This window comes from Nicotiana sylvestris, chromosome 3 (assembly GCF_000393655.2).
Source record: "Nicotiana sylvestris chromosome 3, ASM39365v2, whole genome shotgun sequence".
Lineage (NCBI taxonomy): Eukaryota > Viridiplantae > Streptophyta > Magnoliopsida > Solanales > Solanaceae > Nicotiana > Nicotiana sylvestris.
In genome coordinates this window covers 33,493,222-33,512,135 of record NC_091059.1, presented here as the reverse complement: position 1 = coordinate 33,512,135, position 18,914 = coordinate 33,493,222, and the positions used below count along the sequence as shown (strand labels likewise).

Here is an 18,914-nt window from a genome sequence, read left to right as displayed (position 1 = left end):
AATAAGGGGTAGAATTCCGATGTGTGATCTTAAATTATTCAGATATCTCCCTCATCAAGTGGCTATTCAAGCTTTTAGCATTATTCGTAATGATAGTCATAGGAATACCAAAACGGCAGATGATATTGGAGTGCACAAAGTCTACCACTACTTTCTTAGTGACGACTTTGAGAGTAACTGCTTCAACCCATTTTGTGAAGTAGTCAATGGCAACCAATATGAATCTATGCCCATTTGAAGGCTTTGGCTCGATTGGCCCAATGACATCCTTACCCCAAGCAACGAACGGACATAGGATGCAGTTTTGTAGGTGGTGCATAAATCAGGTCACCGTGTATCTCACACTGATGACATTTTCTAACAAAACTGAAGTAATTTTTTTCATAGTCATCCTGTAATAGCCTGCTCGAATGATTTTCTTTGCTAGGACGTATCCATTCATATGGGGTCCACACACTCCTGCATGTACTTCATGCATGATTCTTCCGGCCTCTTGGGCATCCACACATCTTAACAAGTTGAGATCTAGAGTCCTTTTGTACAAGACCTCGCCGCTCAAGAAGAAACAATTGGCAAGCCTTCTAATGGTTCTCTTTTGGTCTCCATTGGCTTGCTCGGGATATTCCTTTGTTTTCAGAAATCTCTTGATATCATGATACCATGGCTGAACATTTGGTTCCGCCTCAACCGTATTGCAATAACCATGCCTTTCTCGGATTTGGATTTCCAACGAGTCAATGTGGACATTGCCTGGATATGGCAACATCGAGGCCAAAGTAGTGAGTGCATCAGCTAACTCATTGTGAAACCGAGGAATGTACCTAAACTCGACTGACTTGAACCGTTTGCTAAGATCTTCCACATGTTTCCTGTATGGAATAAGCTTGACATCCCTAGTTTCCCATTCTCCCTGAGCTTGTCGGATAATTAGATCCAAATCTCCCATGATTATCAATTTTTCCATATCTTTGTCGATTGCCATATTCATACCCATAATGCAGGCTTCATAATAAGCAAATGTTTGTGCAGAAAACCCGAAGCAGGGTTGTGGCTGGATAGTGTTGACCAGTGGGTGAGATCAAAATTGCCCCAATCCCGACACCTTTTGCGTTCACAGCTCCATCAAAGAACATTTTCCAAGCATTGGTGTCTTCTGATGTTACCTCAACTGAATTTACTTCCTCGTCCGAGAAGTAAGTACTCAAAGGCTGATATTCATCGTCAACAGGGTTTTCAGCCAGGTGATCTGCTAAAGCTTGGGCTTTCATTGTCGTGCGGGTGACATAGACTATGTCAAATTCAGTGAGCAGGATCTGCCATTTTGCTAACCTCCCTGTGGACATCGGCTTTTGGAATATGTACTTCAAAGCGTCCAACCTGGTAATGAGGTAAGTGGTGTAGGCCAATAGGTAATGCCTAAGCTTCTGAGCGATCTAAGTTAGGGCACAACAAGTCTTTTCCAGCAAAGTGTATTCGGCTTCGCAGCTAGTGAACTTCTTGCTCAAATAGTATATTGTCTGCTCTTTCTTCCTGGTCACATCATGTTGCCCGAGGACACATCTGAAGGAATTCTCCAAGACTGTCAAATACAAAAACAAAGGCCTCCCAAGTTCGAGTAGGACCAAGACTAGTAGATTCCACAGATATTCTTTGATTTTGTCAAAGGCTTCTTGATACTCATCTGTCCATTTAATCGCTGCATCTTTCTTTAACAACTTAAATATGGGCTCACATGTGGATGTCAACTGAGCAATGAATCGGCTAATGTAATTCAACCTTCCCAACAGTCTCATAACCTCTTTCTTGGTTCTCGGAGGAGGTAAATCTCGAATAGACTTTATCTTCGTTGGATCTAGCTCGATGCCCCTCTGACTGACTATAAATCCCAAGCGTTTTCCAGACAAAACTCCAAATGCACATTTAGCTGGATTTAGCTTCAAGTCATACTTGCGCATCCGCTCAAAGAACTTTCTCAGGTCTCGAACATGGTTGTACTGTATTATGGATTTGATGATCACATTGTCCACATACAACTTGATTTCTTGGTGCATCATGTCGTGAAAGATGGCAGTCATAGCCCTCATATAAGTTGCCCCATCTTTCTTTAAACCAAAAGGCATGACCTTGTAATAATAGGTTCCCAGGGTGTGGTGAAGGTTGTCTTTTCCACATCTTCTTCATCCATCAAAACATGATGATATCTAGCATAACAATCAACGAAAGATTGTATCTCATGTTTGGCACAGTTGTCAACAAAGTGTGGATGTTTGGCAAAGGGAAATTGTCTTTGGGACTTGCTTTGTTCAGATCTCGATAGTCAACACACACACGAGTTTTCCCATCTTTCTTTGGCACGGGAACCACATTTTCCAACCAAGTGGTGTATCAGACCACTCTTATCACCCCCGCCTTCAACTATTTGGTGACCTCTTCTTTGATCTTGTCACTGATGTCCGTTTTGAACTTCCTCTGTTTTTGCTGGACAAGGGGATAATCGGGGTAAGTTGGCAATTTATGGACCACTAAATCGACACTTAATCCTGGCATATCATGGTAGGACCAAGCAAACACATCTTTGAATTCGAACAAAAGTTGGATCAATGCATCCCTAGTTCTTTCATCCGTGTGAATGCTTATCATGGTTTCTTGGACCTCTTCTGAACTACCCAAATTAACCGACTCAATTTCATTTAAGTTTGGCTTAGGTTTATTCTCGAATTGTTCTAATTCTTGGTTTATTTCCCTAAAAGCCTCTTCTTCATCATATTCCGATTCTTGATTCATTATTTCACAGTTAGATAGCGTGCTATGATTTGGGCATGAAGTCCGCAAGCATGTCATGTTATTTAAGTCCGCATTATTAGAACTAAAAGGAATAAATAAGAAAAGTAACAAAAATTAGAAAGAATAGAAGGGTTTACATTGTAATTTTAAAGATAATAAACTAAAAGAAAACATTCGAGTTACACCCTGGAATAACTCGGAATGAAGAAAAGGTGGCAAGACTGGACTACCGGGATTCCCGCTTGACTGAGAATGGAGTAGCCTTCTAATTTTGCAGCTTGGCATCGGGCCCCATAAATTGCACCTCAGCAGTGCTCGAGCCTTCACCCGGCTTGACCATATGGGCTTCATATAACATTTTCCTCATGGCTCCACATATGTCCTCAATTTCCTTGATCGTGAAGGCCTCATCTTCTTCTTCTTCCGCGTACTTTGGCTTGGCGAATGTTTTGGAGAGATGTGGGATTGGCTGAGGTATAACCCACCCTTCATTCTTACATTATTTAGCGCATTTCACGTCGGCTTCTGTAGCTTGGAAACCAACACCAAAAAAGTTCTTACTGGCAGCCAAAGTGATAGGTCTTGTGATACCTTGCAAAGATATCCCGAGCCCCTTCCCGGGCTTATACCTGTGCTTGATCATTTTAGTAGCGATCATGATTGATGTGTTTGACAGAAAGGGTTGAGGACACGGGCTTCCTTCCTTGAATTGATCTGTGACCACAACCTCGAAAGCTTGATAGACTATATGCTCGCTACCTTCCCTAGCTTCGAGACATGGGATTGACGGGTCCCGGTAAATTGATTGCTCGTCTTCTCCATGAACTATAATTTCCTTATCTTCGTGTTTAAACTTCACCATTTGATGGAGGGTAGAAGGTACGGCCCCCACAGCATGGATCCAAGGCCTTCCTAAGAGAAAATTATATGAGGTATCCATGTCCAAGACCTAAAACGTCACTTCGAAATCCACAGGACCGATAGTCAAGATCAAATCAATTTCCCCTATTGTGTACCTCTTAATGCTATCAAAAGCGTACACACAAACATTATTAAGCCTGATCCTCTCAATCCCAATTTCCATTCTTTGTAGAGTTAAGAGAGTGCTTATGTCGACCCCGGATCCGCCATCCACCATGACTCTTTTCACATAGTACCCTTCACACTTTACTGTCAGATAAAGAGCTTTGTTGTAGGCGGCCCCTTCTTGGGGAAAGTTATTTCTGCTAAATGAAATTCGGTTGACTTTGAATAATTATTCCGCTATCCTTTCCAGTTGCTCAACAGTGGTTTCAATCCGAACATATGTTGTATTTAGGGTCTTTATGAACACTTTCCGATGCTCATCGAGCTTATCAGTAGAGACAAGAGCGAGACCTGAGAGGGAGACTTCCGAAGTTGGTCAATTACCTCGTTATCCGCAGTTTTCTTTTTTCGGAAGAACTTTTCTGCTTCTTTGGCACTAACTGGCTTTTTGAGCGAGAAGCGCTTCTGCTTGGCATTGTTCACTTCTTCCGGATTGAGGTACTTCCCAGATGAGTTGGTTTCATTTACTTCCCCTATGATTTCTTTCCCTTTATATGTTACAATTGCTCTGTTTTAGTTCCAGGGGACTGCAGTGGGGTCTTTTATAGGCCTTTATGGTGCGCGGCTAATAATCACTGGCTCGTTCAACCTGGTGGAATTATTGGTCCCCACGCCACATAAGCCTTTTGGGTACATACATCTTGGGTCCCTTGTTCAGCTCGAACCTCTTCGGAGGACTCAATGCTAATTGTTCTTTCCTGTGAGCTCGAGGAACATAAAGAATGGTGTCTTTAGGGGATACTGCCCCTATTTTGGTTTCCAAAATCTTTTCTTCACTTCGAGGAGCGGAGTTACTCTTTTTCTCCCCCTTATCTTGCTTTGTGGCAGCCTTTGGCTTCTTTTCCACATCGGTGATGGCAATGATGGCTTTTAGAGCTGGGTCAAACTCTTTATCTTCACAAATCATCCCAATAACTGGACCGTTGTTGTGAGCCGGCAATGGGTTGTTGGTCACATTGGGGATCTCTTCATCTTTTAGCACTACCCTCTTTTGCTTCATTAAGTTTTTGATTACCCTTTTGAGAGTCCAATAGTCTTCAGTGTCATGCCCTTCCACTCCTGAATGGTAAGCACATCGAGTACCATGTCGGTAGGAGGGCGACTCTGGGTTTTGCCTGGTTTGGGGTACGGGTTGCAACAACCCCATTTGGACCAGTTTAGGGAAAAGGCTAGAGTATGATTCATCAATAGGCATGAAGTTTGTTCTTCTAGGTGGTTCTCGAGCATGGGCATTGTATGGAAAATTATTTTGAGGGGGACGGGGATTATATGGAGCTTGGTGAGGAGGGTTATTTCTAGGAAGTGGAGCTTGGTTTTGGTTAAACTGTTGTTGTGGCCGAGCGTATGGCTAGGCGTTCATTACTGCATGCGGCTGAGGAGCCATAGCATAGGCCACATCCTAATGAGGATAATAATATTGTGGGGTGCTTGGAGGGAAGTAACCTCTAGGTGGACGGGGGTTTCGCAGACTTGAAGCCGCCATCGCCACTTCTTTTTTCTTCTTTCTGTTTGCTACGCCTCCTGACCTGCTTTGGATTGCTTGGGACGTAGCTTTTATAGCAGATTGGCTCAACATACGACCTGTTTTCAGACCATTTTCGACCATCTCCCCAATTTTGATAGCCTCAGCAAACGACTTTCCCATTGCAGACATCATATTCTGAAAGTAGTCCGCTTCTTGGGCTTGTAGAAAAACACTGACCATCTCGGTCTCGTCCTTCAGGGGCTTCACCCTGGCCGCTTGTTCGCGCCACTTAATAGCATATTCTCGGAAACTTTCCGAAGACTTCTTTTTGAGATTAGATAGGGAATTTCTGTCTGGAGCTATGTCTATGTTGTACTGGAATTGTCTAACGAAATCTCGATCCAGATCATCCCATATATGCCAGCGAGATATGTCTTGATCTATATACCACTCAGATGCAATTCCAACTAGACTCTCTCTGAAATAAGTCATTAGGAGCTCTTCTTTTTTGCCTGCCCCTCTTAATTGATTGCAATACCTCTTGAGGTGGGCTATGGGGTCCCCGGGCCCGTCATACCTTTCAAACTTGGGGGTCTTGAAACCGAGGGACAAATGCACATGCGGGAACATAAAAAGAATAGCGTAGGATACGCTGTTTTGGTCGCTCAAGCCTTGTATATTCTTGAGGCTATGTTCCATGCTCCTCATTTTCCGAGTGATTTTCTCTTGCTCGGGGGTTCTTTGTAGTCTTCTTTTATCCCACGGTAAACTCGTACCATGGTTGTTGAGGGTAAGAATTGGTGGTGAAATGGGTAGGGTCTGGTGGAAAAGATGGTACTTGGAAAGTGAAGGATGATGGATCAAAGCTTGTCCTGGGAAAAGTTGTATGTGTCGTAGCCGAAGTTAGTGGTGCGGTAAATATGTTAGAGGCTAATCCCTAAATCACTTGGAGGCGAACCTCAGAAGGTATTCCGGTGAAATGAGCTGAGATGGTGGGGTATCCAATGGCAGCTCTCTACCATTGGACCAAGCGTCCCACATTTCCATCACGCGGAGGCGCAGTGCCATATTCTCTTCAGCAAGGGTGTGAAGCCAAGTTACCACAAACTAACTACCTTAAAAACATAATCTATACTCAACAGTAGACAACAAACCGGTTAGTTTGAAGCAATTAACACATAGGGAATCGCACATAGGGGTGTGATGCACCTATACAGTTAAATGCATTTCTACATGTTTTGCACTGACTGCATGTCTCATCCCAACTTTTGTTTATCTCCCCGATCTACTCTCTTGCTCTCTTTTGCACTCTTATTTTCTCTCTTTTCTTTTTGCTTTTTTCTTTTTGGTTTTCTCTTTTCAACATTTTCTCTTTTATTTGAGTTATTTAAAAACCATGACCGAATCCGAAGGTGTTTGCCTATGTATCACGACGACGCATGAATCAGATCATCACGTAGTTCAAGGAATAAATGAAATAAATAAAACATTTTTGGTTTTTTTTTCAAATTTTCATTAAAACAAGACTTCTAATTTTTCTCTATTACAAAGACTCGATCCTACATACTTGAGAATTGAAAACTAAAACAGACTCGAAACAGACTTTAGGAATGAAAATACAGGCTCGAAAAAGAGAAAATAATCAGGAGTACATCAGTGCCTCCAATCCTGCCCTAGGAACACCAACTGGTCTTGTTGCGGGCCCACGTGCCATGTCATCCTAGATGCGATACAGATCATCCATTTTCTGGTGAATAAAGATCATTACTGTGGCGAATAACATGGACCTAGTCATGTCCTCGCACTTGTTGCACTTCATCACAATGTAGTCGGCGATTCTTCTAACCCTTTCTCTGATGGTGCCCTTTTCTTGCAACATCCGCCAAATCTGCTGAGATCTAGCATCCAAGACCTGGGTGGTCGTATGATTCTGTTCTTGAAAATGTTGTAGGTATCCCTCTAGCTGTGTCATCAAAGCGTAGCAATGTTCTCTCTCGTCTTTGAAGCTCTTGGCTTGTTTAGTCATTTCACCCTCAAGCTATTAAGCTCCTTTTTCCAGCCCATGACCCCTTTATCATATCTTTCCTTCAACTGTCGAACGAAAGTTGCCCATTCTTCTGCATTTTTGGCCAACTTCGTTCGTACTTTTATTAACTCAGGCTCAGTCTTTTGCAAATCATCCTCACAGTCACGTACTTTTTGCGTAAGGTTGTAAATGAGCCTTTCATCTTTCCTGCTTCTGCCCGGGGTCTCGGCTGCTATTCTAAGTTTTCAAACTTGGCTCGGAGAGCTTCATTTTCTTGAGCCAGCCTTTTTCTTTCACCTTCAGCTTCTTGCGCCTGTAGATCATTATTGAATACGACGTTCCTCAATTCTTCTTGCAAAGCGTAAATGGTGGCTTGCTATTTTTTCTCCTTCTCTCCCCAGGCCAACCTTTCCCGAATTTTATCATCAAAAGCTTGAACATGAGGTCTTTTGGCAGGCCTTTCAGGCTAGGGCTCAGGCTCAGGCTCTGGCTCATCATTCACACAAAACCTTCTCTCAAATCATGCAGCGTAATTTGGATCCACTTATTCTTTTGTAAGATCTGGTACCTGGGTGTCACTTTTCAGATATCAGCAACCATTCCAATCCCGTTGGACTAGAGCATCAAGTAGTTATGCTTCTGGGTGTAGCTCAATGACTTGGGTACTCAAATCTATATCTTCGGGTACCACTTGATACCTTCCAAGTTGCCTTATAACTCTTTGCGGTGCATATGGTTGGATACTTCTCAGGCCCATCATCATCAAGTAGCCTTTTGAAGTTGTCATGTATATGACTTCCGTTATCGAAAGCCACTCTATTGTCACATCAATTTGACTTGCTTTCAGAGTTCTTAAATGGGACACCTAGGCCACAAAACCTTCAGGAGATTTGTAGTCTTCCACCCTTTCCTCATAATTCTTGATGAAGTTTTTCCCGTCCGAACTATAGCTCATGAACTTGGGGTGACAGCGGAGATGTTCGATCACCCACATTTGAAGAAGAATGTTGCAACCCTCAAAGAATTGAGCCCAAATTTGCACAAAGTCAATGCCCGATAAATGTCTGCCGGCACTAACGGAACAAGTGTGTGATCTTTCTTGGTAGTGAGGATTTGTGCAATTCTGGCCATGCGAGTATCTATTGTCCCTTTTTGCATTTGGAAAGACCATGATTCCTAATAACCCACAATGAAAGCGAACTGACGATGAATCTGCCAAGTGCTTTTATCTTGTTTATTGTTTAACCCCTTTTCATGCATTTCAAACCCAGCTGAGTGCCCGAACATGAAGTATAAGAAGTAGAAAGAACAACATTCGTTGCTTATATGGGCCTTCTTCATTTGCTTACTTATATTCAGAAGTTCAAAGAACTTGTGCATAGAGGGAGCCCTCGGGAATATAAGCTGCTGTTTCCTCAAGTCCTGGCCAAAGTCAATGTATCCGGCCATTTCCTCTAGATTAGGGGTGAGCTCGAAATCCGAAAAATGGAACACATTGTGGACAGGATCCCAAAAGGTTGCCAAGGCTTTGATTAAATCCTCCCGGGTTCGATTCTCATGATGTCTATAAGGGAACCCAACTGCTTTTCACCCAATCCTGGCCATTTTTATCTAAATCATTCTACCACATGCGAAGCTGCAGCTGAGCCTGTTCTATGACCAATTGTGACAGGTTCTGAACAACATTCATTTTTGATGGGTTCTGGACGGTATTCATTTGTGATGGGTTCTGGACAGTATTCATTTTTACCTGGGGAGGGTTAAGGTTAGGGTTGACTCTTGTGGACTCTTTTTTAAAACAAGTTTTCAATTTCTAAAGAAAATCAACGGACAAACACCCTTTTTATGCTACTTTTAGCAAAAATGGTCGTTTTTATAAATATGGCCCCTTCACAATTCCAAACAAATTTTGAGGTTGGGGGAAAGTATTTTATGGAAAAAGACACCTTACAGACAGACTTGCCTGTTCTTCCCGAAAATAGCCTTTCGACAATTAAAAGATAATCTAAGGCTATTCCGGTAAGAACAACTTAAAAATACAACCGAAGCTGGGTCGGCTTATTCTTTTGACCAAAGCCCTAAACTACACTTTACTTGATTATTTTCTTGTAAAAAAATGAGGATGAACCTTATGTGGGTTGCCTACGTATCCCACATCCGGTGAGAATCAGACCTGCATAGTTCGGTAAATTTTGGCATTAAAAAACATGATATTTGACTCACTTTTTTTTAAATACATTTTCTTCCCCCACCCCTTTATCTTCAAAAATTTTGGCAGAGTTTCAAGACATTTTCAAATACCGGAATTTTTTAGAATCGGGTAAATTCTCTATCCTACCTCACTCTTGGTTTTTCTCTTTATTTCCTTTTCCTAATTGGTCAGCATACAAGCCGAAACAAATAAATATTCACATAGCACGTAGGATGCATCATGATGGTCTTTATTTTGTGTACACCTGTCCTAGACGGACCCAACTCCTGTGTTGAGTCCCCAAGGTCAAATATACGTGATGCAAATAATCGTTCCTACTAGAGATCTGGCATGAGGTTGCGTTATTCTAAGTTTAAACCTGGGGTTGTGTTCTAAACCTGGCTTACCCAAGCGGACAAACTCGAGTCGAGGAGGGGGCAACGTACCGGGAGCACGAAAGTCTGCCCGGCGTTGTTGCTTGCCCAACCCCGTTCTATTTGGTATAACTCTAACAGAAAAGTGGGCCACGCGAACGTGAGCACCGTTTCTTAGAAGACTCAGAAGGAAGGCGTAAGAAGGCATTTAAATACAGTTCAAGTAATATCAAAGTGGTAAATGGCAATTAGCACATTAAGTCCACAAAATACAGTAATATCAACAATAAATGAAGCCAAGTAAATATCACATTAACAAGATCGAATTCTTGAACCTTGAACCAGAGATTCTGGGTTCTTGTCTCCAGCAGAGTCGCCAGAGCTGTCATACCTCCTTTTTTACACCCCGAGGGTATATGGGAGTTTTTCCAATTAAAGTTATATTATTCAAAATGGGATTAATTAATTTATCAGAGTCGCCACTTGGAATAGTTTATTTGGTGTCCCAAGTCACCTGTTAATTTTAAATCCCAAATCGAGGAAGTTTCGAATTTATTTTAAAAGTCTACGAACCAGAAATTCTAAGTAAGGAATTCTGTTAACCCGGGAGAAGGTGTTAGGCATTCCCGGGTTCCATGGTTCTAGCATGGTCGCTTAGTGATGTGTACTTGTCTTAAGTTGTCTAATTACTTATTTTAAAGACCTATGTGCGTTTATCTTTTTACCGCTTTTAATCACTTGATTATTCGCAATTAAAGAATTGAGTTACGCGTATGTATACTCTTTTCCTTTGGCGCGTCAAAAACCATGTCACGCGAACATGTCCACAATTAATAGTGCTTTGTTTATTTTATTAAGAAAAGTTTGGTTGAAGTTGCGCGAACGCATCCCTCGAGCTACTTTTAGAATTAAATTCGCAATTATGGTACATGAATGTATACATAATCACAATACTAATCTAAATCGAGCCTAAAGCAAACTACGATTATTCAATTTTTAAAAGCAACATTTGTGAGTGCCATGGATGATTTAATTTATTTATGCCACACCTCAAACCTTTTTCTATAAGTGTTAGCTCTTGATCTAATTTTATGAGGGCCATGAATTATAGGTTTTGCTTGATATGGCACATCTCAACTTATTTTAACAAAAGGGTTTTGCATTTTTATTTAATTAAGACTAAGGATACTAATTTTGAAGTTCAAACTAAGAAATCTTTTAACTCAAAAATGGGAAGGCTGGGCTTAGAATTATTTCACTTGGAGGGGTTGGGCTAACGATGGCCCATTGGTTATTTACTAATGGAGATCGGCAGCCTTAACTCTATTTTATGGGCTGGAATTTGTCCTCAAGAGGAAAGGACTCAGAAGTGATTTTGCTGAGTCCAAATAGAATAGCCCATATTGAGCTTATATGCAGGCGGGCCCAGTTGTTACACATTTTTAACTGGGCCTATCCACCTCTAAAATTAACAGTACTGGCATATCTACAACAACCAAATCTCAATTTGTTTCTTAAATAAAAATCAGAACTTGGAAATCAAACCGCCATTCTAGTTTAAAAGTTAATCACATGATTTGCAAGATAAAGGAAGCATACATTTATACCATGATTTTTAAGAAAAAAGAAAGCCTGGATTTGGGCTTAGGACCCATGCCCAATGGCCTATGTCCAGATTCATTTCATGGATCGGTTTCATTTGGGCCTCAAATTCAGCCCCACTTTAAACAAAGATAGCACCTGCTACCCTTACGGATTGGGCTCACAACCTGGCCCATTGTGCCACTATACTTATGAAAATATTGTGACAGTCTTATCAGTAGTTTAAAACAAAATTAAAGCTTAATTCATTACAACTTTTCATACAGAATACAGCTTTCTAAGAAATCCAAAAATATTACATGGTGATCCTATTAAATACATAAAATACTAATCTAACCACTAAACTATTACAATTCCCATATGACCACACCTGACTCTTTTGGACATTGCTTATCCATAAAAGTTGTGCCTTTCACATGAACAACACTAGATTTAAGGAGGTTTGAACAGTAGAGCTTCGGATTTTTTAGCCTTTGGACATGCTGATTTGGTCAACTAGTGACCAAATCTGTAGGTGTTGTCTCCTGGTTTGCAAATGAATCCTAAATGACATCAAACTAACCAACACACCACTTATTAACAGGAAAAGAGGGCAGAGATGTCTTAAAACATAACTGTTGCTCAACAAAGCAGAAAAACACTGCAGAATCATTCTTAACCATACAACTTTTCAGGAGGGAACCCAAACAATGTAAAGGTAAAGAAGCAAAACAGAGTGATTCATGGGTTTGACCATACTAAAGGTTAAACTTAGGAACCAACAAAGGGCTTCAACCCTATGCTACCAGAATGACCCAGGGAAAAGGGGAAAAGTCTAATCCATGAATCTAACCATATAAGGGTTAGACTCAATGAATAAACCAAATTTCAACTATGGGGATCTAACATGCTACATGACCAATGTAGCAAAAGAGAAACATGTATAAACTGAAGTAAACAAAACAACCAATGCTAAACTCATACAAGGGTACAAATACTCATGATATGAACCAAAGAGACAAAGGACCATTCATTTAAGAAGGAAGATTTTCAACATGGTTGCAACTTCAACATACAAATCATAGCAAGAACATACAGATATATAAATATTGGTAAGCAAAGAACAGCTTGTATTCATCTAAAATTCCATTTACAAGCACTTAAACATGGAAAAACATGTGTACCTTGAACAACAATGAAAAACATCAGGTGAAAGAAAAAAATTGTTGGAAAAACTTCAGAAAAATAGAAACAGCAACAGTAAACCAACACAGCTACAACAGTCCCAAATGAACCAGAATTTCAGACCCAAAACCAACAACTTGAACCCAGAAATCTCAACTAAATAACCTAAGAATGTTCTCTATTTCAAACCACTTCTAGCTTGTGAACAAAAGGGAGAACTTTTGGAAAATTTCTAAGATTTTTCTAAAGTCTCCAGTTTTCAGAGAAAAGGGAACTTTTTATGTAGTAAAGATGGTGCTCAAAATCTGTTTCTCAGAACTTTTTTGGCAGAGAATAATGCTAAAAATCTGTGTGTGAGTGAGGGAATATTTTCCTTTTATATAATACACAAAAGAGCATCAAAAAGGCATATTCTAACCTAATATTCTGAATTTTTTTAGGATAGTACGACATCTTTTGATAGTTGTATGTCCTTTTTTCTTATCCAATATCAGCATTTTGCTAAGGATAGGGATAGATGTTCTTAATACTAGAACCTTCTGATTTTAGCCTAGGTGAAGTTCATTTTTACCCTTCCAATTACTACCATATTTCAGCTTTGTCCTAAGTTATTTTAATTCAATTAAGTCCCTAAGGTTTCTATTGATTTTCAAACTAGGGAAAACCAAAACAAGAAGTCTATCAACAAATCAGAAAAAATGCCAATTGAAAAAAATGTCAACAGAAACAAAAATAGAAGAAAGGATGCAATTGGAACTAAAAGTAACCTGATTGGTAGACAAAAGTATTTATCTAAACTTAAACGGCTAAACTGAATTTTAAAACTTCTATTTTACACAAAGCAAATTAAGGTGGTGAAGCCAAGAACTCTAGGGATTATCATCTAACTAATGTGTCTAAGGCTGAATCAATTAAGTCCAAAATTAAACTCAATCAAAAATTTCAAACCCTGAACTTGCATGATTTACTGAAAACAAATATTGACTAGCCATAGCATATTAAGAACTAATTAAGAAATCTGAAACCCTAAACTAACCAATTAGTTGACAATTAACTACAGATTAAACCTAATCGACAGAAGAAAAAAAAAAGAACAGATGACCATGTAATGAAATTAAACATAAAGGAAACCTAATTACTAGTTATATGAAAGAAAAACACAAAGATGTGACAAATATAAAGAGCAAGGAAAAGAGAAAGAAGAAAGGACCTGAAGTTGTTTTTGGAACGGTCCAGTTGATGAACCTTCTTGAATGAAACAAACATGAACTTATACAGCCATTATCTGGCTGTTCTTAATAAGAACAACCAACTGATGGACGTTTGGGTTCACAAGTTCTAAATATTGAGCGAGTAGAGAAAATAGGGTTTTCCTTGGAATCTTAGATTCAAAATTCGACACAGCTGGGGATGATTCGAGGGGGATAATGGTGGTTTAGGGTTCAGAGGGGTGCAAGGATTATAGGGTATGAATTTGGGGCGGTTTGGAATAGCTAGGTATTTTTAGGCATGATTTTGATCTAAGATTCGAGCAATTTGGCAGGGATTCGAGGAAAACCAATTGGGGATTCAGAATGAGGAGGGGATGGGGGATTTCAGGGTGTAAATTTGGGGTGGATTGGTGGTGGTCCGCCGCCGTGAGGCGATTCCTAGCTGACGGACCACGACGGAGACGGCGAGTGATTTTTATGGCGGCTAGGGTTTATTCTAAGAGAGAGGAGAGACGAAATGAGAGGGGTAATGGGGGGCAGGTCCCATTCGGACAGTTATATACAAAAGGACTCCTCAGTTCCGAGCCATTGGATTACAAAGATCCAATAGTTGTGATCAATCAATGCAAAAACGGGGTCGTTTTGGGGATGGGAAGACCTGGACCGGGTTAGCTAATTTGGGCCTGGGTTTTGGGGTGGATTTGGGATTGGATTTTGGGCTGCTTTTGGCTAAATTGGCTCAATTCCGAAATTAAAACTCCTTTTCAAGTTAACTCTTTTATCCCTTTTCTTTCTTCTCTTTTCCTTTTTTTTAATTAAAAATCCTAAAAAACCTAAATTAATCTAAAAATGTGAAATTAAACTAATTACCTAATTACCAAAATTATAAAAATCACTTAATCCTAAATTAAAAGTGAAAAATCAATAATCTAAAAATAAAAGGAAAAAATGTAAAAATGGGCCATTTTTTGTGATTTTCATTTTTAATAGAACAAATAATTAACTAATTGATCCTAAAAAGGTAAAGACAAACCCAAATGCAATGCATGGCATTTTTAGCATCTTTCATGATTTTAATAAAAATTAAACGTGCACAAAAATACAAACAATTAATAAAAATTCTAAAAAAATTCCTAAAACTGGCAAATAATTAAGAAAAAATCTATTTTCTTGGGATTTTATAGGAGTAGTTCGTAGAGGGCAAAAATCACATGCTCACAGAGGTTTCTCAATGATCGACCTCGAGGCAGTGCAAATCAGCGGCTATGATGGACTAACAGGAAGTTCCCAAGGTACGTGACTAAAGCTGACCAAGTCTATTAGGCTAGTTCAAGCCCGTACCATAGCTTTAAATGGTTGTACCAGCCTCAAATCCTTGTAATAAATGCGTCTGTACTATGTTGAGATTTTTTCTCATATATAAAAGGGACCCTTGTCATTTTGTAGCACACATAATATCACTTACAACATTCAATACAAGAACATTCTCTCATAATTCTATTATATTATTGCTTACATTTATTGTGTTCTATTGATTGTTCTTCATTTATTGCTCATTATTGGTCATAAAGAGACTTCATCAAAGCTCTCAATACTTTTCGCCCTTCATTGGTAGTCCACAACTCAGAACCTAGATCGACCTCGAGGCCCCGTATAACCTGGTGCGAGGCCCCGATTCTCAGCCACTCGGTTTGCTTAAACATACTTCTTTCGAGTTCTTATCTTATTTTCTAGTCTCACACTTAGCATCTGCTACCTAACAACTAGCATAAAAATAAATCACGTATTTTTAGAACCATAAAATCAAATCTAATTGTCATTACCATTTTCAATGTAAACAGTTTGACGTGGGGCTAAAAATAATAGTGATTGTTTTCTTGCTGGTTTACTACATAACGCAAGTTATCTTTCACGTTTCTTCTTGTCCAAGAATCTTTGATTTCAGGTCAAAATGTCTAACTCAGTAAACGCACATGAAAACAACGGTCTTGAGGACCGTGGAGAGAATGGTGTAGCGGTTCCAGGTGTTGGTGTACCACCACGAAACCCTGAAGATGCACCAAAACTAATTCCCATAGACGTGATCTCGCGCAACACTCAACACGTCGACATCAGCTCCCATACCGACAGGAGTATACGAAGAAAACCAACAAGAATCTCAGGAAATCCCAGTGCGAGGCGAATAAGAGGTTAGCCTTCACGTTATTTTTGAGATGTTACAGGCATAACAGCTGGCGATTGCTCAACTGCAAAGCCACTAAAAAACTCTGAGCACAGCAGCACGGGAAACGGCTCCCCGAACCTAAAATGTACCGGAAAGATTGAGTAACAGTGAGCAAGCAGCCGACCCTACTATTATAAAGATGCTCGAGGACCTCACAAAGAGTATTGAATCGGGCGAAAAGATGATAGAAGCTAATGACAAAAAGGTGGAAACCTACAATTCAAGGGTCGACCAGATCCCAGGCGCACTCCTGATACTGAAGGGTGTTGATTCAAAGAAATTCGTACAAAAGTCATTCCCGTCAAATGCCGCTCCAAAGCCCATCCCGAAGAAATTCAGAATGCCCGATCTTCCGAAGTACAATGGAACCTCGGACCCTGACGAGCACGTCACTGCTTACACTTGTGCGGTGAAGGGCAACGACCTGAGGGACAACGAGATCGAATCAATTTTGCTGAAAAAGTTCGGAGAAACACTCTCAAAAGGGGCCATGATATGGTATCACAACCTAGCTCCGAATTCAATAGACTCATTTTCCATGCTGGCAGATTCTTTCATAAAGGCACATGCCGGTGCCATCAAGGTGGCTACAAGAAAATCCGACGTCTTCAAAATTAAACAAAGAAAAAATGAGATGTTACGGGAGTTCGTATCGCGCTTTCAAATGGAACGAATGGAATTACCACTAGTCTCCGATGACTGGGTAGTGCAGGCCCTCACCCAAGGCTTGAACGAATGAAGCTCAGTGGCTTCGAAGCAGCTAAAGAAGAATTTGGTTGAATACCGCGTCGTAACTTGGTCGGATGTCCATAACTGATATCAGTCAAAGATTAGGGTCGAGGACGACCAACTGGGAGCCCCCTAGGACTCGGATCCAAGCAGACTCCTAGCAAATGAGCCAAATCCAAACAAGGAAAGGTACTAACCATACACCGAAGATAGGAGAAACTCTCCAGGGCGTAACATACCCTGAAATGATCAAAGAACAGACCGAGGTCAGAATCCTCGGGGAGTCGTGAATAGAGTCGGATTTGATAGATAGACAGGACCGACGGAGGCACCCCGCCTGTCGAAATTCAACTTCAGCATTGACGTTTCAAACATTGTATCTGCCATCGGTAAAATCAGAGACACCAGGTGGCCAAGACCTATACTATCAGACCCATCGCAGAGGAACCCCAACTTAGTGTGCGAATTTCACGGCAAGCATGGTCACATGACCGTAGATTGCAGAAAGCTCCGAGAAGAAGTAGCTCGGCTACTTAGCAAAGGGCACCTCTGAGAGTTCCTTAGCAACCAAGCCAAAAATTAGTTCCGGGAAAGAGAGGCGAATAGGAAGAATGAAATAGATTGAGCTGCAACATGTCATCCACATAATCGTTGGAGGAATCGACATACCGCAGGAACCCATTGTCAAAAGAACAAAAATATCCATCACCGAGGAGAAGCAAACTCGGGGTTAGATACCCGAAGATGCTCTCGCATTCAGCGACGAGGACATCGAGACCTGTCTCAACCTCATAACGATGCTTTGGTAATTTCTTTTCTTGTGAATACATTTCAAATTAAACTTGTGCTTGTGGATCTAGGTAGCTCAGCCAACATTATCAGGTCGAGGGTGGTGGAGCAGCTCGGGCTGCTCGGCCAGATTGTACCTACCTCTTGAGTCCTCAACGGATTCAACATGGTGAGCGAAACAATGAAAGGGGAAATCACCCTTCCGGTCAATGTGGACGGCAGGATCCAAAATGTCAAATTTCATGTCATCGAAGGAGACATGAGGTACAATGCCTTGCTTGGAAGGCCATGGATCTGCATGAGAGTAGTACCATCAACCCTTCATCAAATGATAAAGTTCCCGACGAAGGACAGAATAAAAACCGTGTATGGGGAACAACATGCAGCGAGGGAAATGTTTGCGGTGCACGATGTGGCACCGACAACAATGCCTCCAACATCGAAGGAGCCAAAGGATAAGCAAACAATGAAGTAGCAATCATGAGACACATTCTCGGCTACACCCGAATAAAACAAGTGAAGGATCGTGCTATGTCCCCGAAGCAACGTTTGAAGTATATCGTGGCTCAAAAAGCCATCATCACTAAGGTATAACTGTCTCCCTTTTTATTTACATCTTATACTAACCTTTGTATAAATGTCCGACCAGAATAGTCGAAGTGTTGTCCAGCTCGAAGACCTTAAGGTTTCAAAGCATACGTTGCACTATTTTCCTTCGATCAGGTTTTATCCCAAGAAGGGTTTTACCGATAAGGTTTTTAACGAGAAAAAATCTATATGCTACCTAAGGAGAATTTCACACGTGTTCAAGGCTTCTCTTCAATCAACCTCAAACATAGGGGGCATCCCCCTGGAAGATCACCTTCTCGAAGAAGTCAAGATGGGCCAAAAAGGGTCTCAATAGGAAAATAATTTATCGGGCCAAACGGTCGAACGAACCGTGTCCGCATATAATAATCGAACCCTTGACAATGAAAACATGTATACTTGTTCCAAGTAATGAAAGAATATTTTTCCTCCATCAAAACGCTTTACGCTTCAAAGAAGTCTGCTATTTTTTACAAGAAATGACTCCAGAGCCAGAAATTTCCCGAACACTCGGGGACTGACGTCAAAAACTTGAAGCTATACGAACTCCGGGTCGAAAACTTCAAACTTGTAAGCCCTCAATGAGGCAACAGCAAGTTTACAAAGAATGGCTCCAGAGCCAAAAAACTTTCGACGTCTTGGGGACTGTCGTCAACTGTCATCCTATCGAGCAACCAGAAA

At 40.8% G+C, this 18,914-nt stretch overlaps 1 protein-coding gene across 1 annotated transcript; it reads right to left on the bottom strand.

Moving 5' to 3' along the window:
* Nucleotides 1-322: 322 nt before the first annotated feature.
* LOC138887210 (uncharacterized) lies at nucleotides 323-994 on the bottom strand. The gene has a single exon (XM_070168933.1). It carries the CDS (start codon nucleotides 992-994, stop codon nucleotides 323-325), a length of 672 nt encoding a protein of 223 aa, XP_070025034.1.
* Nucleotides 995-18,914: the final 17,920 nt, after the last annotated feature.